This window comes from Callithrix jacchus, chromosome 14, assembly GCF_049354715.1.
Source record: "Callithrix jacchus isolate 240 chromosome 14, calJac240_pri, whole genome shotgun sequence".
NCBI lineage: Eukaryota > Metazoa > Chordata > Mammalia > Primates > Cebidae > Callithrix > Callithrix jacchus.
The window spans coordinates 41,636,643-41,659,465 of NC_133515.1; the positions used below are offsets into that span (position 1 = coordinate 41,636,643).

At 38.5% G+C, this 22,823-nt stretch overlaps 1 protein-coding gene across 13 annotated transcripts in view; it reads left to right on the forward strand.

Annotated features, from left to right (window-relative positions):
- Nucleotides 1–22,823, forward strand: part of ALMS1 (ALMS1 centrosome and basal body associated protein) — a 225,484-nt gene that overhangs the window by 78,947 nt on the left and 123,714 nt on the right. For all 13 annotated transcript variants that reach the window (XR_013526474.1, XR_004733517.3, XR_008476280.2 and 10 more), the window contains 2 exons: nt 1,035–1,168; nt 18,458–20,307. Coding sequence is in view for 8 of the 13 variants with exons in the window: in XM_035272302.3 (XP_035128193.3) it covers nt 1,035–1,168; nt 18,458–20,307 (1,984 nt within the window). In the remaining 5 variants the exon portion in view is untranslated. The remainder of the gene's footprint in view (nt 1–1,034; nt 1,169–18,457; nt 20,308–22,823) is intronic.

Here is a 22,823-nt window from a genome sequence, read left to right on the forward strand (position 1 = left end):
AGGTGTTTATGATGTGAAGGAGTTTAGCCAATGAAAGATAAAAACAAGAAAAAAATAAAGTTAGATGTTGAGAGTTCTAAATGTATTTTCCAATTGTTAGAATGATTGTATTTCTACTAACAATCCAGAAAAACCCTATTTAACCAACAATGTAGTTAAGTTACAGTATTAATAGTACCAGTCTGAGTTTAGGTTTTTAGGAGAAGTAGATACTGATGTATGACAGAGAGTAAAGAGGTCGCTTGGGAATCTGAGCTCCTAAAGCTATCACATTTCCCTAATCCTCCCATTATAATATCCTTATTCTAAAGGCATAAAAAGCCTCCAGTTTGCTGTGCTCTAAATTGCTTTTTGTCCTAGAACTACATATATTTTCTCTTTCCCTTTTCTAATAAAACTCTGGGTGCTGATCTCAGACATTAAAAAAAAAAAATCAATGTATTTTATGCTGAAACTTGAGTTAGAGGTTTAAAAGATAATATTTACAAATCTCATCAATTTCTAGTAGAATTCCATTAAAAACAAAACAAAAAATCTGTAAGACAATATGGGAATATATTTTGGAAGGTAATTTAAAAGCATTTTACACCTATCTGGAAATTGTCCCTTGAAGTTAACTTCCTACACTGTTCCTTGCACATTTTTATTCTACAAAAAGACCTCCAAGTTTTATTTATTACTTTTAAATATCACTCTCATGGAAGTGTGAGTTACATAGCAGGAACTAAAGGGAGAAGAAAAGGGGCTTTCTTGATTAGAAGGGGGATTAAGATAAATATGATTGAATACCATATTTAAAGTGACCTTTTTATAGAATTATCTATAAAGCGTGGCTTAAATCAGACTTTGCAGTGAAATGATCTCTGTCAAGAATTTCTAATAGCTTATCATAATTGAGAAGAAGACATACTAAGCATTGTGGTGGGTATTAAGTTGTATATATTGATGATCTTTTATGATAAAATGTCTACAGTTATTGACAATTCATCACTTTCACATTTTATTATCTCAAGTGTACTATGCTTTCTTTCCAGCCTGGAATCTGAAGTTCAATTTAGCACATGATTGTGGATACTCCATTTCAGAATTAAATGAAGATGACAGAAGGAAAGTAGAAGAGATCAAGGCAGAGTTCTTTGGTCATGGGAGAACAACTGACTTGTCCAAGGTATAAAAGAAATCTGGAAATGAAGAGTAAATATGAAAGAAATGGTGATGGAATTTGGATCTTGTCTTTGGGCATCAGCTGACTTGCTGATAATATTCAGCTAGTGTAATGAGCCTTTTTTTGGTTTTGTTTTTGAGGTGGAGTCCTGCTCTGTTACCTAGGCTGAAGTGCAGCGGTGTGGTCACAGCTCACTGCAGCCTTGAACTCTTGGGCTCAAGGAATCCTCCCACCTCAGCTCTCAAGTAGCTGGAACCATATACGTGCGCTACCGTGCTTGGCTAATTTTTAAATTTTTGGCAGAGACAGCGTCTCTCTGTGTTATCCAGGCTGGTCTTGAATGCTTGAATGATCCTCTTGCCTTGGCCTCCCAAAATGTTGGGATTACAGGCATGAGCCACTGTGCCTAAACAGGCGTCTTAATTTTTCAAAAGTTAAGATGTAGGTATTAGATTCTTACAGTCTACATTTGTTAGTTTTTATTAATTCCAAGCTCATATTTTGAAAAATTTGTCATCTTAGAAAAATAAAAACTGATTTGCTTGTTTTATCAGTATTTTTTAGAACAGAGAAGACTAAATATCACCCTTATTTTCTCTTGACAGTGATTCCTTAAAATCCAGATGATGTCCAGCTATTTTCAAATGTTGCATTTTAAATGCTTTAGAGTACACAGCAATAATAGCTTATGTATAAATGACTTTCATTTTAATAGTACTTATTTTCCTTCTATTAACTATTTCATCCATAGAAAAAAATATATATGAATCATATATGTAAAGAATAGCAGCGAGTAAAAAGAATTCCCATATATTGACTATCCAGCTTGAAAAATAGAATATTACCAAATACTGTTGAAGTTGTTTCTTCTTTCCCAGTCATATCATTTTTTTTTCTTATTTTGACATATAATGGTTTTCCTGTTCCTCCGCATGGGAGCTCCTCCTCTCTGTAGATGGAATCAGTATGATACATGTTATTTTGAGAACCGGGTGTTTCATACAGTTTTAGGGTTTTGAGCTGCTTCACTGTAGATGTGCATAGTTTTCATTTATTCTTTATTACTGTAAAGCATTCCAGTTGTGATTATATGATAATTTATTCATTGTCCTATGGATGAGGCATTTTGTCTGCTATTTTGCGTGGTAGTAGGGTATAATGATACCTATCTTAGAGGGTTTTAGTGTGAATTATGTGAGATAATGCCTATAAAATGTTTAGTATAATGTGTGATACCTAGTTAGTGCTCAATAACTGGAAGCTATTATTACTGTTATTAATCCTGTAAGAATTGATATAGCTATCATACAAGGATTTCATGGCCTGATTCATACAAAGTGTCTTAGAAAACTATTCTCCAGTGATATAGTTTAATTACTTGGATTATCTCAATTTTGGAAAAGTATTTGAAAAGTACAAAGTAGATTGGATTTTAGGTTTTACATATATACCTGTGATAAACAAAATTGACCATAAGAATAATAAAATGGATAATTGGTTGTATTAGCACCATTTGTATAATGGATAATTGATTGTCTTAGCACCATTTGTATATGTGCTACTTAAGTGAGCACTATCCTAGCATGATTTGTTTGGAAGTACATAGTTTTCTCAGTGATCTGTGTTTCTCTGTTTTAAAAAAATTACTTTCTTGTGTTTATATTTCCAGATCCCTCAGCAATCAAGTTGCCTTCCCTTGGATAGTCTCTAGTTTGTCTGTGTTTTTCTTAACGTAAGGTGTCCTGAATTAGATAAAACACGTTTTAATTTCTGATCTGACCAGCATGAAATATATTTAGTAATTCTCTTTCTGCCAATGTACTGTGAGATTTCTAATGGACACAGCATAATTGGGCATTAAAAAAAAAGTACTGCTTTCAAAACTTTAAGCTATAGGAAAAAAGCAAAGCAAAATGAAACAAAAAACCGTGAACTGCTGCCACACTTTCTATTCTCATTTCTTGTGTCTATATGATAATTTTTTTAAAAAATATCTCTTTTTTTGAGACAGAGTCTTGTTGCCCAGGCTGCTGTGTAGTGGCTTGACCTTGTATCTATATAATAGTTTTTTTTTTTTTAATCCTTTTTTTTTTGAGACAGAGTCTGGCTTGTTGCCCAGGCTGTGGTGTAGTGGCACGATCTTGGCTCACTGCAACCTCCACCTCCCAGGTTCAAGCAATTCTCTTGCCTCAGCCTCCCGGTAGCTGAGATTACAGCTACTTGGGTGGGACGTGACACCACGCCAGGCTGATTTTTATATTTTTAATAGAGATGGGGGTTTCACCATGTTGGCCAGGCTGGCCTTGAACTCCTGACCTCAAGTGATCCACCCGACTCAGCCGCCTGAAGTGTTGGGATTACAAGCATGAGTCATTGTGCCTGGCCTTATATAATACCTTTTAACTCTCCTGTATTTCTTTTTATTGCTTCTATATCAGTATTCAAGCCTATTGGAATGATTTTTAATCTAAATTTGGTCATTTATTATATTAAAGTATCCCTTTCATCTTTGTACCATTTGTATATTTGAAGTATTTCTATCCAAGAGTTTTTAAAATGTTTACTAAGGGTTATGGATAAAAAGTCTAAAACTTTTTGGCCGGGCGAGGTGGCTAACGCCCGTAATCTTAGCACTTTGGGAAATTGAGGTGGATGAATCACCTGAGGTCAGGAGTTTGAGACCAACCTGGCCAACATAGTGAAACTCCGTCTCTAATAAAAATATAAAAATTAGCTGGTTGTCATTACGTATACCTGTGATACTAGCTACTAGGGAAGCTGAAGCAGGATAATTGCTTGAACCTGGGAGGTGGAGGTTGCAGTGAGCCGAGATTGTGCCACTGCACCCAGCCTGGGTAACAGAGGGAGACTTTCAAAAAGAAAAAAAAAAATGTAAAACTTCTGAATAAGATTATTCTAACACCTATGGTGAGTACTTCACAGTACTGTCATTCAACCATCTTATGTTTCACCATCTTATGATTGACTTTCTTCAGTCTGTTAACTGAGTAGTTGTGAAATAGTGTTTGGCAAGATATGCCTTGCTCTTGGGGAACCCATATTGGCCACACTGTGTGTACAGTTTTGGATCCTTTTTTTTTTTAAACTTAAATATATTATGATTTCCCTCTAATGCTTCTCTGAAAGCATAGTTTTACATAGGTATATAATATCCCATTGTGTGAACATAACAATTTATTCACTGCCCTACTGTTGGACATTTATTCATTCATTTTACAAATGCTTATTGAATGCCTGATATGTACCGTCACTCATCGATAGGCTGAGGAGACATCACTGAACAAAATAGACAAACATTTCTTCATCATGAGCTTACTTTAAGTGAGAATGTATGGATAACAACCAAACAAGTAAAATAAATGTCAGATGGTAGAAATAGTCAAATTCAGAAAACATAATAGAATGGTGATTGCCAGGGACTGGTAGAAAGGGGAAATTGGGAGTTGATATTACAGGCAAAGCAGATAGTTCAATATTAGGAAATTTATAAATAAATTTTTACATTCATAGATCTATTGAAGAAACCACAATTATTTCATTAAGCTCCAAAAAATATTTAGGAATAAAAATAAAATCTATAGCTAATTAAAAATATTTCTTTAGAGTAGGAGTAATACCTAAAATATGATAAAGAATATGTATTTGAAATTTGCATTTAGCATAATTGAAGTCAAATGCTTTTGTTATGCATATAAAACATTTGTGACTGAAGTCATGTAATATGGTGGAGTTGGGAACTCTAGGACTCCGTTTCTTACAAAAACGCCTAATAAGCTTTTAGAAACCTATCAGAATTAATTTTTGTAGAACTCTGGAATTTAGTTAAAAACATTAAAAACCAGGAAAACTAGGGAGCTGTTGCACTGCAGAAAGAGAACAGTATGGCACCTTAAATTGCTTACTTACCATTCCTTGTGTCTAGATTAACAGTGGCTTTGAAGACAGCAGCTTATACTCCTGGTGTAAGCTGTCAGCACTGGAAGGTTTAGTACAGATCTTGCTCTCAAAGAGCAAGTGGGTGGCTCACATCGTAATCCCAGCACTTTGGGAGGCTGAGGCGGGTGGATCATGAGATCAAGAGATCGAGACCATCCTGGCCAACATGGTGAAACCCCATCTCTACTAAAGTGGTGCACTCGTCTGATCCCAGCTACTCAGGAGTCTGAGGCAGGAGAATCACTTGAACCCGGGAGGTAGAGGTTGCAGTGAGCTGAAATCATGCCACTGCACTCCATCCTGGAGTCAGAGCAAGACTCTATCTCAAAAAAAAAAAAAAAAGTGTTTTAACCTGTTTGAAGTCTCTGAAGAATCGGTATGAGCTTCCCTTTGTTTTATACAACTCAGAGCTTTCCTGGGACTGGGGTGGCTTGTCTTGTCAGCACGTGTCAAAAGTATTTAAAGGCCAGAGTTCCAGCTGTAGCAACCTGAATCTGGGGATAAAAATTAGGACAATGAATAGGTAGACAAAAAAAACAGGAAGAAATAGTTGAAAAAGGAGATACAGGGTTGTATAAGGACTTTTAAAAGCTTTTGTGTATGCTGAGAAATTGAGAAGGTTATGTATATGGAGGATTTAGATTCCTTCTCAGAAAGGCTTGAGAAGACCCTAAGCTTTCACCACTAGCTGACCTTCAGGCCTTGCCTGAGTAGGACGTGAAAGCTAAGACAGAATTGTAAATGGCTTGGCTAAGTTTTGATAGAGTGCCCCAACGCAGAGCAAAAACGACTGGGAGTGGTTTTTTTTTTTTTTTCTTTCCTATTACCTTTTTTCTTTTCTTGGCTGCAGGTGTTTAAGGAAACTGTCAAAACAGTAGTTGACCCTGAAGCTAAGGGAGTACATACTCCAGTTCCATACACAACAAAGAATAGAAGCTTTACAAAATAGTAAGTCACTAAACAAACAATAGCTTACAACAAGCAGTAACAGCAAACTCCAGGGAAGGGAGCGAATCCAGTATCCAGAGTTGTCACATTATAATATTCAATATGTCCACTTTTCAACAAATGAAAAGTCATGCAAAAAAATTAAAAAGTGTGACTCATTCAGAGGAAAAAGGAGAAATTAATGGAACTATCCCTAAGGAAGCCCAGCTTAAATGAACTAAAGAGCTAAACAAAACCATTGTCAAAGAATGAAAGGAAATCAAGAAAAGGATTTCTCACCAAAAAGAAGTATCAACAAAGAGATAGAAATTATAAAAAGGGAGACAACTAGAAATTCTGCAGCTGAAAAGTACAATAACAAATTAAAAAATCATTAGAGGAGTTCAGTAGCAGATTTGAGTAGTCTGAACAAAGAATCAGTGAACTTGAAGGTCAATTGATTTATTCATTTGAGGACCAGAAAGAGAAAAGAATAAAGAAAATGAACAGAGCTATGAGATATCCCCAGACATACCAAGATATACATTATGGGATTCTTAAGGGAAGAGAGAGAAAGGGGCAGAAATAATATTTGGTTCAGAAATAATGGTTGAAAACTTCCCTAATTTGATGAAAAAATTGTTAATGAACTCCAAATGGGTTAAACTCAAAGAGACTCACCATGACACATTATAGTCAAATTGTTAAATACTTAGCATAGTTGTTGGTTCTAATAGCAGAAGTATAATTTACCTAATGAAGTCAGCTTTAACCGATTTTTTTTTTAATTTGGTTTTGATGTTATAAAATACAAAACTGTGAGCTTCTTACAAAGTTGCTCCTGCCATAAATACTGTGGTAATTTATACATTAAAAAAATTGAGACAACTATTTTTTTAAAACAAATGTTTCCAAAAGCTTTATTTGTCTTTTAAGTAAGTTTTATATCACATGGTAATACGTTTCATTTATTTGTAGAAAGTAGATGTTTACTTTTTAGTGCTTGTCAACTGTGTGTGTCTGTGTGTGTGTGTGTGTGTGTGTGTGTGTGTGTCTTTGTACTGGTTTATGTGACAGTGAAGAATTAATTTCTGTTTTGGTTTGCTACATGAAGTCTTTGACATGTTTTTGTTTGTTTGAGACAGGGTCTTGCTCCGTCGCCCAGACTGGTATAGTGGCTGGATCATAGCTCACTGCAGTGTCCACCTCCCGAGCTCAAGTGGTCTTTCCACCTCAGTCTCTCAAAGTGCTTTATATTACTGGCATGAGCCACTGCACCTGGCTGGTGTGTCATTAAGCTGGACAATGAGAGAATAATATAACCTGATAAAACTCATGTAGATCTGTTGAGAAGAGAGAATTTTAATTGTGAAATAGTCTCTGGAAATTAGTAAAAGACATGTTTTAGCTAACCAGTAATTTCATAACATCTGTATCTCAGTATAATTTACTGTAATACAATAAGGCTCACCCATTTTAAAGTGTAGTTTGTTTACAGAATTTTACAATAACATAATTTTAGAACTTTGTTATTCTCCCCTCTCCCCCAATTCCCTACCCCTAAGCAAACACCAGTCCACTTTCTCTCCCTATGGATTTGCTAATTCTGGACATGTCATATTAATAGAATTGTATGTGATCTTTTGTGACTGCCTTCTTTTACTTAGCATAATGTTTTCAAGAGTCATTCATGTTATGTTGTAGCTCGAATTTTATTGTATAGATGTTTTGTTTATTAATTAGTTGATAGACATTTGGATTTTCCACTCTGGCCATTCAGGGCTGCTATGAACATAATAAGTGTTTATGTGTTACAGCGGGTGCTTCCTTTCTCTGGGGTGTATACCTAAGAGTAGAATTACTGGGACGTACATGGTAACTCCATGTTTAACATGTTGAGGAACTTCTAAACTTTTTTCTGAAGTAGCTGCGGTATTTACATTCCCATGAACAGTGCATGAGGGTTTCAGTTTCTCCATATCCCTTCCAGCATTTGTTATTTTCTGTCTTTTTGCTTATAGCCATTCTGGTTGGGTATTAAGGGGATTTATTCATCCAGATTGTTTTGTGTATCAGTTTTTCTTTTTTATTGATCTATAGTGTTCCACAGTATGAATGCACCACAGTTTAAATATTCACTATTGAAGAACAGTTTGGTTGTTTTCTAGATTTTGGCTTTACCAGTACAGCCGCTGTCAACATTCATGTGCAAGGTTTTGTGTGAATATGTCTTTGTTTCTGTGGAATAAATGTTCAGGATTGCAATTGCTGGGTCACATGGTAGTTGTGTGTTTAGTTTTTTGAAAGACAGGCCACACCTTTTTTCCAGGGTGGTTATTTCATTTACATTCCCACCAGCAGTGTGTGAGTAATCCATCTTCTACATATCCTCACCAGCATTTGATACTGTCACTATCTTTATTCTAGCCATTCTAACAGGTATGTAGTGATATCTTATTAAGGTTTTAAATTGCATTTCCTTAATGGTTTTTGATGTTGCACGTTTTTTCATATCTCTGTTTCCAATCTCTGTCTCCTGTTAAGTGAAATGTCTATCTCTTTTCCCGTTTTCTAATTGGATTGTCTTTTTTTTTCCTTTTTACTGTTGTGAGTTCTTTATATAGGTTAGATGTAAGTCTAGCAGATATAAGACCTTTATTGGATATGAGGTTTGCAAATATTTTCTTTCAACCCATAGCTGGGAGAGAGAGGGGCATTTCATTTTGCTGGATAGTCTAGGCTTCCCTAGACTTTCACTGATACCACGAGGGAGGGATAGTGCTTTATCAGCCAGCAGAGATGAAAGTAAATCCTAGGGTCCTCACTTGGCCTTTGCTAGTGTAGTTGTGAGTGGGGCTAGTTTTTTCTGTGGTGGTTGGCTCAAGTAGAATGCTTATTACTTAAAGTATTATCTTTTGCTAGGCTTCACCTCTACTGTTTTTTAGCTAGGGAGAAACGCTCTTTTTTTTTTTTTTTTTTTTTTTTTTTTTGGTCTGTGCTCACTATTACTGGGTTGTGGACTTCTTCAGCTCTAAGTCTGTATATGCGAGAGAAAAAGAAAACCCAGGGATTGCACCATAGTATAATTCCTCAGGTCCCTAGATGATTAGCTAGTTTGCCTTCTTCTCTACATCTTTCAGATTCTTCTTACATTTGTGTTATAGATGTTGTCCAGGGGACTTCATTTTACTTAGCAGGAAGAATAGGGAAAAGTACATCTGGCTGGGCATGGTGGCTCATGCCTGTAATCCCAGCACTTTGGGAAGCTGAGGCAGGAGGATCCCTTGAACCCAGGAGTTGGAGACAAGCTTAGGCAACAAAGTGAGACTCAGTCTCTACAAAAATAAAAATAAGAAAATCAGCCCTGTGTAGTGGCATGTGCCTGTTGTCCCAGCTATCTAGGAGGCTGAGGTGGCAGGATCACCTGAGCCCAAGAGGTCAAGGCTTCAGTGATAGCACCACTGCACTCCAGCCTTGGTGACACCAGCAAGTCCCTCTCTTAAGAAGAGAAAAGAAATAAAGATGTCACAGGGTCCTTGGAGTGTTGCTTTGCAATCTGGAAACCGCTGTGGCCAGTGGCACCTTCTGCCTGTGTATTGCTCACACTCGCTGGGTGCGTTCTGCCCACTCAGCCTAGCAGATTGCTCTATTGTCCTGGATCCCACACCTGCCAAGTGTGAGCCAGGCATGGAGTGGTGAGGGGTGGGTAGGCAAGCAAGTGTGGGATCTAGCCACTGCACACAGCCTGACTGCTGTGGTGGGGCAGGCAGCTCCAGGCGCTGGCACTGGTGGGCTCCACATGAGGCTGTGGTGGGACCAGATGTACTGCATGCAGCTTCTGCTCTGGGCACCCATGTCTGGGCAAGGGGAACATGGTGGCACCCAGAAGCTTGGAGACACCAGAAACCACAAAACCCCAAGAGGGTGTCATAGTCCTGGCTCGAGGACTCCCTAGGTCTGGGCTTCCTGAAAGGCTGCAGCTCTTCTCTCCTTGTTGCCTACCACATGGCAGGTGGGGAAGGGGGTATGTTTCAGCCCTGTTTGTGTTATAGCTCTTTTAGTCCCACCATTTGGTGGGTCCTGAGTTCTTGTCCTACATCTAGGAAGAAAGGTATGTGGACAAGTAGAGGGTGAGCAAGGTGGAGAGGAGCTTCATTGAGTGTCAGAACAGTTTTCAGGAGATCCAAAAGGGGTGGTTCCTGTCTCTAGGCACGTCATCCCTACAAGTGTCCAGCCCTCAGTGGAGAGGAGAACTCAGAGTGGGTAGCTCATATATGCAGGCAGGTCATCCCATTGTCTGTGCAGCCTTCAGCAGAGAGGAGACCTAGAATGGGTAGCTCCTACCTGCATGCAGATTGTCCCATCACCTGTGCAACCTTCAGTGGAGAGGAGACCCAGAGTGCGCAGCTCCATCTGCAGGCAGATCATTCCATTGTCTCTACAAGTCTGACTGCGTCCGTGGTTTGTTTTGTTTGTTTGTTTATATTTTATTTTATTGCACTGTAGGTTCTGGGGTACATGTGAAGAACATGCAGGATTGTTGCATAGGTACATACATGGCAATGTAGTTTGCTGCCTCCATCCCCATCACCTATATCTGGCATTACTCCCCATGTTATCCCTCCCCAACTCCCTACCCGCATCTGTCCCTCCCTGAGTCCCCCCACCAGCAGACCTCAGTGTGTGATGCTCCCCTCCCTGTGTCCATGTGTTCTCATTTTTCAACACCCGCCTATAAGTGAGAGCAAGCAGTGTTTCATTTTCTGTTCTTGTGTCAGTTTGCTGAGAATGATGGTTTCCAGGTTCATCCATGTCCCTACAAAGGACATGAACTCATCGTTTTTTATGGCTGCATAGTATTCCAGGGTGTATATGTGCCATATTTTTCCCTGTCCAGTCTATCATCAGTGGGCATTTGGGTTTGTTACAAGTCTTTGCTATTGTAAACAGTGCTACAGTGATTATATGTATGCATATGTCTTTATGATATAATGGTTTATAATCCTTTTGGATGTATACCCAGTAATGGGATTGCTGGGTCAAATGGAATTTCTATTTCTAGGTCCTTGAGGAATCGCCACACTGTCTTCCACAATGGTTGAACTAATTTACACTCCCACCAACACTGTAAAAGTGTTCCTATTTCTCCACATCCTCTCCAGCATCTGTTGTCTCCAGATTTTTTAATGATCGCCATTCTAACTGACATGAGATGGTATCTCAATGTAGTTTTGATTTGCATTTCTCTAATGACCAGTGATGATGAGCATTTTTTCATATGTTTGTTGGCCTCATATATGTCTTCTTTTGAGAAGTGTCTGTTCATATTCTTTGCCCACTTTTGAATGGGCTTTTTTGTTTTTTGCTTGTAAATCAGTTTTAGTTCTTTGTAGATTCTGGATACAAGTCTTGTCAGATGGGTAGATTGCAAAAATTTTTTCCCATTCTGTTGGTTGCCGGTTCACTCTAATGATTGTTTCTTTTGCTGTGCAGAAGCTCTGGAGTTGAATTAGGCCCCATTTGTCTATTTTGGCTTTTGTTGCCAATGCTTTTGGTGTTTTGGTCATGAAGTCCTTGCCTATGCCTCTGTCCTGAATGGTTTTGCCTCAATTTTCTTCTAGGGCTTTTATGGTGTTAGGTTTTATGTTTAAGTCTTGAATCCATCTGGAGTTAATTTCAGTGTAAGGTGTCAGGAAGGGGTCCAGTTTCTGCTTTCTGCACATGGCTAGCCAGTTTTCCCAACACCATTTATTAAACAAGGAATCCTTTCCCCATTGCTTGGTTTTATGAGGTTTGTCAAAGATCAGATGGTTGTAGATGTGTAGCATTGCCTCCGAGGCCTCTGTTCTGGTCCATTGGTCTATATCTCTGTTTTGGTACCAGTACCATGCTGTTTTGATTACTGTAGCCTTGTAGTATAGTTTGAAGTCAAGTAGTGTGATGCCTCCAGCTTTGTTCTTTTTGCTTACAATTGACTTGGTTATGTGATCTCACTTTTGGTTCCATATGAAGTTTAAGGTGTTTTTTTCCAGTTCTGTGAAGAAGGTCATTGGTAGCTTCATGGGGATAGCGTTGAATCTGTAAATTACTTTGGGCAGTATGGTCATTTTCATGATATTCATTCTTCTTAACCATGAGCATGGAATGTTTTTCCATCTGTTTGTGTCCTCCCTTATTTCGTTGAGCAGTGGTTGGTAGTTCTCCTTGAAGAGGTCCTTTACTTCCTTTGTTAGTTGTCTTCCTAGGTATTTTATTCTCTTTGTAGCAATTGTGAATGGCAGTTCGTTCTTGATTTGGCTCTCTTTAAGTCTGTTATTGGTGTATAGGAATGCTTGTGATTTTTGCACATTGATTTTGTATCTTGAGACTTTGCTGAAGTTGCTTATCTGTTTCAGGAGATTTTGGGCCGAGACCGTGGTGTCTTCTAAATATACAATCATGCTGTCTGTAATAAAGACAGTTTGACTTCTTGCTTTCCTAAGTGAATACCCTTTATTTCTTTTTCTTGCCCAATTTCTCTGGCTAGAACTTCCAATACTATATTGAACAGGAGTGGTGAGAGAGGGCATTCTTGTCTAGTGCCAGATTTCAAAGGGAATGCTTCCAGTTTTTTGCTCATTCAGTATGATATTGGCTGTGGGTTTGTTGTAAATAGCTTTTGTTATATTGCGATACGTTCCATTGATACCTAGTTTATTGAGTTTTTAGCATAAAGCACTGTTGAATTTCGTCGAAGGCCTTCTCTGCATCTATTGAGATAATCATGTGTTTTTTGTCTTTGATTTTGTTTATGTGGTGAATTATGTTTATAGACTTGCATATGTTGAACCAGCCTTGCATCCCCAGGATGAAGCTTACTTGATTGTGATGGATAAGGTTTTTGATGTGCTGTTACAATCGGTTTGCCAGTGTTTTATTGAAGATTTTTGCATCTATGTTCATCATGGATATTGGCCTGAAGTTTTCTTTTCTTGTTTAGTCTCTGCCGGGTTTTGGTGTCAGGATGATGTTGGTTTCATAAAATGATTGGGGAAGGATTCCCTTTTTTTGGATTGTTTGGAATAGTTCTAGAAGGAGTGGTACCAGCCCCTCTTTGTATGTCTGGTAGAATTCAGCTGTGAACCCATCTGGGGTTTTTTTGGTTGGTAGGACATTAATTGCTGGCTCAACTTCCCTCCTTGTTATTGGTCTATTCAGGGTTTCCACTTCTTCCTGGTTTAGGCTTGGGAGGGTGTAAGTGTCCAGGAATTCATCCATTTCTTCCAGGCTTACTGGTTTATGTGCATAGAGTTGTTTGTAGCAATCTCTGATGGTGGTTTGTATTTCTGTGCAATCTGTGGTGATATCTCCTTTATCGTTTTTTATTGCATCCATTTGATTATTCTCTGTTTTCTTTTTATTAATCTGGCTAGTGGTCTATTTTGTTGATCTTTTCGAAAAGCCAGCTCCTGGATTTATTGATTTTTTTGAAGGGCTTTTTGTGTCTCTCTCTCCTTCAGTTCTGCTCTGATCTTAGTTATTTCTTGTCTTCCGCTAGCTTTTGAGTTTTTTTATCTTGCTCCTCTTGCTCTTTCAATTTTGATGATAAGGTGTCGATTTTAGATCTTTCCTTGCTTCTCATGTGGGCATTTATTGCTATAAATTTTCCTCTAGAGACTGCTTTAAATGTGTCCCAGGATTCTGGTATGTTGTGTCTTTGTTCTCTTTTGTTTTGAAGAACATCTTTATTTCTGCCTTCATTTAATTGTTTATCCAGTCAACATTCAAGAGCCAGTTTTTCAGTTTCCATGAAGTCGTGCAGTTCTGAGTTAGTTTCTGAATTCTGAGTTCCAATTTGATTGCACTGTGGTCTGAGAGACTGTTATGATTTCAGTTCTTTTGCATTTGCTGAAGAGTGATTTACTTCCGATTATGTACGTGTGATGTGGTGCTGAAAAGAATGTGTATTCTGTGGATTTGGGGTGGAGAGTTCTGGAAATGTCTGTTAGGTTTGCTTGGTCCAGGTCTAAGTTCAAGTTCTGGATATCCTTGTTAATTTTCTGTCTCATTGCCTGAATATTGACAGCGGAGTGTTAGTCTCCTGCTATTATTGTGTGGGTGTCTAAGTCTCTTTGTAGGTTATTAAGAACTTGCTTTGTTTATCTAGGTGCTCCTGTATTGGATGCGTATATATTTAGGATCATTAGCTCTTCTTGTTTTGTCGATCCTTTTACTGACATGTAATGCCCATCTTTGTTTCTTTTGATCTTTGTTGGTTTAAAGTCCATTTTATCAGAGACTAGGATTGCAACTCCCGCTTTTTTTTTTCCCCTCCATTTGCTTGGTAAATCTTTCTCCATCCTTTATTTTGAGCCTATGTGTATCCTTGCATGTGAGATGGGTTTCCTGAATGCAGCACACTAATGGGTTTTGACATTTTATCCAATTCGACATTCTGTGTCTTTTGTTTGAGGCATTTAGCCCATTTACATTTAAGGTTAATATTGTTATATGTGAATTTGATCCTGCCATTTTGATGCTAGCTGGTTGTCTTGCCTGTTAGTTGGTGCAGTTTCTTCATTGTGTCGATGCTCTTTACCATTTGGTACGTTTTTGGAGTGCCTGGTACTGGTTGTTCCCTTCTATGTTTAGTGCTTCTTTCAGGAGCTCTTGTAAAGCAGGCCTGGTGGTGAGGAAATCTCTGAGCAATTGCTTGTTTGTTAAGAATTTTATTTCTCCTTCACTTATAAAGCTTAGTTTGGCTGGATATGAAATTCTAGGTTGAAAGTTCTTTTCTTTAAGGATGTTGAATATTGACTCCCATTCTCTTCTGGCTTGAAGGGTTTCTGATGAGAGGTCTGCTGTGAGTCTGATGGGCTTCCCTTTGTGGGTAACCTGACCTTTCTCTCTGGCTGCCCTTAGTGTTTTCTCCTTCATTTCAACCCTGGTGAATCTGATGATTATGTGCCTTGGGGTTGCCCTTCTTGAGGAATATCTTTGTGGTATTCTCTGTTATTTCCTGGACTTAAATATTGGCCTGCCTTGCTAGGTTGGGGAAGTTCTCCTGGATAATATTCTGAAGAGTATTTTCTAGCTTGGATTCATTCTCTCCATCACATTCAGGTACACCTATCAAATGTAGATTAGGTCTTTTCATCTAATACCATATTTCTTGGCGGCTTTGTTCATTTGTTTTTACTCTTTTTTCTCTAATCTTGCCTTCTTGTTTTATTTCATTGAGTTGATCTTCAGTCTCTCATATCCTCTCTTCTGCTTGGTCGGTTTGCTTCTTGAAACTTGTGTATACTTCGTGAAATTGTCATGTTGTGTTTTTCAGCTCCATCAATTCATTTATATTCCTCTCTGCATTGTTAATTTTATTAGCATTTTGTCAAATTTTTTCTTCAAGGTTCTTAATTTCTTTGCATTGGGTTAGGACGTGTTTTTTTAGTTCAGAGAAGTTTGGTATTACCCACCTTCTGAAGCCTTTTTCTGTCAATTCATCATCGTCATTCTGCATCCAGCCTTGTTCCCTTCCTGGTGAGGAGTTGTGATCCCCTGGAGAAGGAGAGGCATTCTGGTTTTGGTTGTTTTCATTCTTTTTGCACCAGTTTCTTACCATCTTTGTGAATTTATCGACCTGTGGTCTTTGTAGTTGATGGCTTTCAGATGGGGTCTCTGGACACCCTTTTTGTTGATGATGAAGTTATTTCTTTCTGTTTCTTAGTTTTCCTTCTAACAGTCAGACCCCTCTGCTGTAGGACTGCTGGAGGTCCACTCCACATTCTGCTTTCCTAGGGATCACCTGCAGCGGCTGCAGAATAGTAAGAGTTGCTGCCAGTTTCTTCTTCTGTTATCTTTGTCCCAGAAGGATACCCACCAGATATCAGCCTGAGGTCTCCTTTATGAAGTCTCTCTGGATATACGGGGTTTGGGGAGCTGCTTGAGGAGACAGTCTGTTCCTTATAGGAGCTCAAGTGCTGAGCTGTGAGCTCTGTTGTTCTGTTCAGAGCTGCTGGGCAGGTAGGTTTAAGTCTGCTGCAGTGGAACTCATAACTGCCTTTTTTTCCCAGGTGCTCTGTCCTGGGAAGGTGAGGCTTTATTTATAAGTTCCTGTTGTGCTTTTTCCTTTTTTCAGAGATGCCCTGCCCAGCAGCGAGGAGGTAGTCTAGTCACAGTCTGCCAGCAGATGTGTTGCTGAGCTGTCGTGGGTTCTGCCCAACTGCTGTGTGAACTTCCTTGCAGTTTTGTTTATAGGGATATAGTTAGAACATCCTTGGTAATGGCGGTGTGTGTCAGTAATGGCAGACTGTCTCTGTAATGGTGGACTGCCTCGGTAGTGGTCGACTGCCTCAGTAGTGGCGGGCACCCTTCCCCCCACAGAGCTGGACCGTTTGGGTCCAGCTGTGCTTGCTGTGAAACTCTCAATCCAGAGCATTTCAGATTGCTGGTCTTTGTGGGGGTGGGACAGCCAAGCCAGATCACCTGGCTCCCTGCTTCAGCCCCCCAATTTTTTTTCCAGTTGAATGGGCGACTCTGTCTCCCAGGTGTTCCAGTTGCCAGTTGAAACGGTGCCCAGATTTGCGTGAGTTTTTGTGTGGAGACCCACCGTGCCAGCTCAAACAGACGCACTGGAGACTAATGGTGTTTTTTTTGCCCAGGTATCTCCTGGTCTATGGGCAGTAAAAATTCATTTGGAAATGTGGTGATCACTCGCCCTCTGCGTTTTCACTGGGAACTGCAATCCAGAGCTGTTCCTTTTCAGCCTTCTTGGATTGTCCTGAGTCCTTGGTTTTCATGGGCTTTAGAGGGGAGGAGGTACATGCCAATTGGTCCATGGGCAGACCCATAAAAAGAACCATAAGTTCTCACTCCTGTCCTCGGAACTGGCAGCCCTTCAAGCCATCCCTGGCTTAAAGGTAGGGCTTCACCAGTGACCTGCCCAGGAGCCCGTCTGCCATCACTCTGCCATCTGTGGTGCCTGTGGTGCCCAGGCTGTTCATGTCAAGGGGTACCTGCAGACCCATTGTGAGCTGTCCTCAGTCCTCCTGCCCCCTGCAACTTCCCTCCTGTGCTTGTTTGTGCCCGGTGTCTGCAGGAGGTGGAGGTGACAGGGGCTGGCATGTCAGTGCTGCCCAAACTATGTGCACACCTGGCTGGGTCACGACTGTGCCTGGGCTCAGCCTCAACTTTGCTCTGAAATTGGAGCAGGGACCAGGAGTGGGGAGAGGCCAGGCAGTGGGAGCAGGCACTTCTGAGCTTGTAGGGGCAGGGGGAGTTTCCAGGTCCCCGAGTGCACAAGGGTGCCTTGGTCCACAGTTGTGTCTGGGTGGCTGCAGCTGTGCCTATGAGGGTGGGGCTCCCACCCCTCCAACCCAGAAGGGAGTGGGGCTGCTGCCTGTTCCCTGCTCCCACCAGCTCAGTAGAGCAAGCATCCCCAGCTGCTCCTCTCCCAGTATAGCTGGCATTATGGCAGCAGCCACTCAAGATGGGATGCCACTGCCATCAAAAGCACATCTACTCAGTCACTTGGGGAGATGCAGCATAATTTAAAATATTTTTATCTGAAATCAGATGTCGCTTATCATCAAATAGAATGTCAACTTATAATGACTTTTTAGGTAAAACATAGAAACCTCAAAAAATGTTAAATGTATGGTAGCTTTGAGTACTGGTCCTATGCCCCAGGAAACAAGATCTTGTTTTTTTTCCTCCTTATTCTTAGGGGTAAAATATTAGGATCTAGGTCAAGCTTCTGTAATAGCCAAACATACAGTGGCTCAAATAAGGTAGAATTTTACTTTTTCATGTCATTGTTCACGTTAGGAAAGTGAGCTCTGCCCTTTGTGTCATCCAGGGACCCAAGCTGGCTGGAAAACTAAGCTGTCCTTATGCATGACTTCCAAGGTTGTTCCATACATTCTTATTTTCAGTAGGTGAGAAAAATAGTGATGATAGTGGTGGTGATATTGGGGGAACATGCAGGTCAAGAATTTGATTTTAAGGACAGGAAGCAGAAGTTGTACTTGATGCTTTTGTTCGTATCCCATTGGCCTCAACCTAGTCATGTGGTCACAAGTAGCTGCAGAAGAAACAGGAAATGTCCCCCATTTGGTGGCTATGTAGCCTGCCAAAATTTGAATAAGGGGTTTCTGTTATTAAAGATGGGAATATTTACTGGTGGACAATAGTAATCTTTGGTGTTTACTTTGTGGAAAATTTTTAGAAGAACTCTCTGAGTGGTCTTAATCATTGTGAGCGATTTTATTCTGTAGTTACCTGTCTTTTTTCTTGCTGTACTCTTTGGCCTTTATATTATAAAGGAGTGACATGACCTTCATGGTCCAATCTTAGCATGAGTATAAAACTGACTTGTATATAACTACTTGGACTGCTTCAAGTAAGAACCTGTTTGTTTATATCTTCTAGGGTTTACAGAGTCCACAGGGAATGGGATGCAAGCCAGAAGCTGTATGTAGTCATATTATTATTCAGTGCCATGAAAAAGGATGTTTCCGGACTCTAAGTTCTGAACAGCCACAACTAGATAGCCACCCTTGTGTTTCCAGATCTACTGAACCCTCAGAAATGACCAGAGGACGGCAGAGCCCATCATCATGCAGAGCCAGGCACGTCAACCTTTCTGCATCCTTAGACCAGAACAACTCCCATTTCAAAGTTTGGAATTCCTTGCAGTTAAAAAGTGATTCCCCATTTCAAAACTTTATACCTGATGAATTCAAAATCAGCAAAGGTCTTCAAATGCCATTCCATGAAAAGATGGACCCTTGGCTTTCAGAATTAGTAGAACCTGCTTTTGTGCCACCTAAAGAAGTGAATTTTCATTCTTCATCACAAATGCCATCCCCAGAACCCATGAAAAATATTACTACCTCCATTACTTTTTCATCTCACCGACATTCTAAAGACATTTCTGATTCCTCTGTTGGTGTCACTGAAGGTAGCCAGTGTACTGGAGCATCTGTTGGGATATTTAATTCTCATTTCACTGAAGACCAAAATCCTCCTAGAGATCTTAAGCAGAAAACCTCTTCCCCTTCATCATTTAAAATGCATAGTAAATCACCAGATAAAGAAGTGACTATTTTAGCAGAATGTAGAAGGCAAAGCCAAAAATTATCTGTTGATTTTGAGCATTCTCTTCAAGAAGAAAAACCTTTAGAAAGATCATATTTTACAGGCAGTCATTGTGAGCCCAGTACCACTGCAGATTCTAGCAATGTCAAGGAAATTCAAATTTCTGATAACCATACCCTTATTAGCAGGGGCAGACCAAGTTCCACCCTAGGAGTAAGCAGATCGAGTTCCAGACTAGGAGTAAAAGAGAAGAATATAACTATAACTCCAGATCTTCCTTCTTGCATTTTTCTTGAACAACGAGAGCTCTTTGAACAAAGCAAAGCCCCACGTGCAGATCACCATGTGAGGAAACACCACTCTACCTCTCCTCAACATCAGGATTACATAGCTCCAGACCTTCCTTCTTGCATTTTTCTTGAACAACGAGAACTCTTTGAACAATGCGAAGTTCCACGGGTAGATCATCAAATGAGAGAAAAACATTCTCCCCTTCCTCAAGGTCACGATTCTGTAGCTTCCGACCTTCCTTCTCCCATTTCTCTGGAACAATGTCAAAGCAAAACGCCAGGCGTAGATGACCAAATGAGAAAACACCATTCCCCCCTTCCTCAAGGTCAGGATTGTATAGTAGAAAAGAATAATCAACATAAGCCTAAGTCACACATTTCTACTATAAATGTTGAAGCCAAGTTCAATAACGTCTCCCAGTCAGACCCAAATCACTATAGATTACCAACATCTGCATCTACTCCTTCAAATAGAAAAGCACTTTCTTGTGTTCGTATAACTCTTTGTCCCAAGACTTCTTCCAAGTTGGATAGTGGAACTTTAGATAAAAGATTTTATTCATTGGATGCTGCTTCTAAAGCAAGGATAAATAGTGAGTTAAATTTTGACTTACCTACTATATCTTCGAGATCACTGGAACCAATCTCCAAATTACTGACTAGTAAACCTGTAGCACAGGATCAAGAATCTTTAGGTTTTCTAGGACCTAAATCTTCACTGGATTTCCAAGTCATACAGCCTTCTCTTCCAGACAGTAACACTATTACTCAGGACTTGAAAACCATACCTTCTCAAAATAGCCAGATAGTAACCTCAAGGCAAATAGAAGTGAACATTTCAGATTTCGAAGGACATTCCAATCCAGAGGGGACTCCGGTATCTGCAGATCGGTGAGTCTCATTGTGATAAAAAGCAAGCTGGATGGACTTCATGATAAAGGGTTTCAAATACTTAAGCAGATATTGGTTCTTGTAGGAAAGGCTGTGTGATTTCTCTGAGTGGAGGTTGTGTCTGACTAATTACTAGAAGTCTTTCAAGGATTAAATATGTTAAGTAAAAGAGAACGTATGACAGTAACACGTTTATACTTTCAGAGGGTTTTTGGCAAGACTTGACATCAAGTGTTTTAAAAAATTGAATGACTTTGCAAAAATCTTTGATCATCCGATGATATAATTACTAGCTTCTTATTTACTGTGTTGGACATATGCTGAAGGTCTCCTTTGGAGGTTATACACATGTATGTGGGGGCTTGCTCACTCGCTCTCTTCCTCTCTCGTCCCCTCTCTCTCATTCTCTCTTCTCCAGCTCTGGGTTCCATTTCATGACTTCCTTCAAATATTTAGCATTTACAAAGAAAGTAGCTTTGCAGTGGAAAATCCTGGCAGATAGCACTCTAGTCAAATGATGATTAGCATCACCAGTAAAACAACATAATGTGCTCCCTGATATGATGCCCCATAGTGTATTGTAGGAAAGGAAACCCAATTCAGGGATAAGTCCATTAGATTTATATTATTCAGCCTAATTTTAGCTCTTTGCCACTAATTCAGTTTGACTTTAATGAGCCTTTTACAGTATGGTGAAACAGAACTACCTGTATGTTTAATATGTTACCTTATAGTTGAAGAGGCATCATACCACAGTAGAGAGCACTGGGCTTGGAAAGGAGGAAGAGAGAAATGTTTATTCATCATCCACATGTGGTAGTAGTCATGGCAGTGAGTCATGGCAATGAGGAACTTATATTTGCTGTCTTACTTCTCATGATGATCCTATTAAGCAGGTGATGAGATCTCTATTTTCCTACTGGGAAATGGAGATACTAACTGCTACTTGTGCCAAAAGATATTGTTTGTAGGTAGGAGAAAAGGCATTCAAATGCAGTCTGTTTAATCAGAGCAAGGTCTTGTTCCCCTGCACAATACTCTGTCCTAGAATTTGACCCCTACTTCCAACTCCTCTTCCAGCCACAATGCTGGACAACTTATTTAATATCTTGGGCACTCATATGTAGAAGGAAAGGGGTAGAATGCTGAAAAATGCCTTACAGCTCTAAAAGTTAGGGATTGAGATAGTAGATTGGGGCAAAAAACAAGGTAAATCTCTGATTTCAATGTTATAAATAGTAGAGTGCTATAGAGATCAGTACTGATACCTTTAAAAATTTTTTTTCTTTGAGACAGAGTCTAACTTTTTCACCCAGGCCAGAGTGCAGGGTGTGATCTCCGTTCACTGCAACCTCCTCCCCCTGGGTTCAAGCTATCCTCCTGCCTCAGCCTCTCAAATAGCTGTGACCAACTCTTCAAAGGTTAAATGCCAAACTATTGTAACTGCATACCTTAAAAATCAGATAAGGCTATGAATGAGAAGAAAATAATACATGATTACACATATATATTTATATATGTATACATATTATATATACTATATATGTATATATATTTAGTATATGTATAATGTATATAATCTATATATTATATATGATATATGTAATATATAATCTGTATATTATATCTAATATATACACAATATATAATATAGTATATATAATTATATGTTTAAATATATTACAGTATATTATAATATATAATTATAACCAAATATAATTTTATATATACAATTATATAATCTATAGATTATATATATTATGTATATATGTATATAGTATATATAATATATATTATACATGATAAATATACTAATTAATGTATATATACACATTATAGTACTAAAGCATATATTATCTACATAATATAAATATACATATATAAATGTATAAATATATAAAGATACATATATTTATAAATAAATATATAAATATACGTATTTATATATTATATATTTATCCATATACATATATGGATATATAATATGTATACATACTATACATATTATTACACTAAGTATAAAATGATGTAAGCATCCACTACAAATGTACATTCTGAACAAATGGCATTATTCATCTAACAGTATATATATAATATATATATTTGTTTATATTCATATATATGTATCTATGGTATATACATGTATACTATATATATTAGTATATATGTATTTATACTATGCACTGTATATACATGTATATATAGTATACATATATAATATACATGTATATATACTATTTATACTGTATATATATTATGTACATGCATGTGTATAAACATGTACATACATGTATATATAATATATGGTACACATTGTAGACATGTATATGTAGTATACATGTAATATATGGTATATATTATATAATGTATATACTATATATAAATGTATATATGTTTATATACATAATATATATACATGTATATTAGATGAACTAACAATAATGCCATTTGTTTATTATGTACATTTGTAGTGGATGCTTATTTTATACTTAGTGTAATAATCAGAAATAGATATT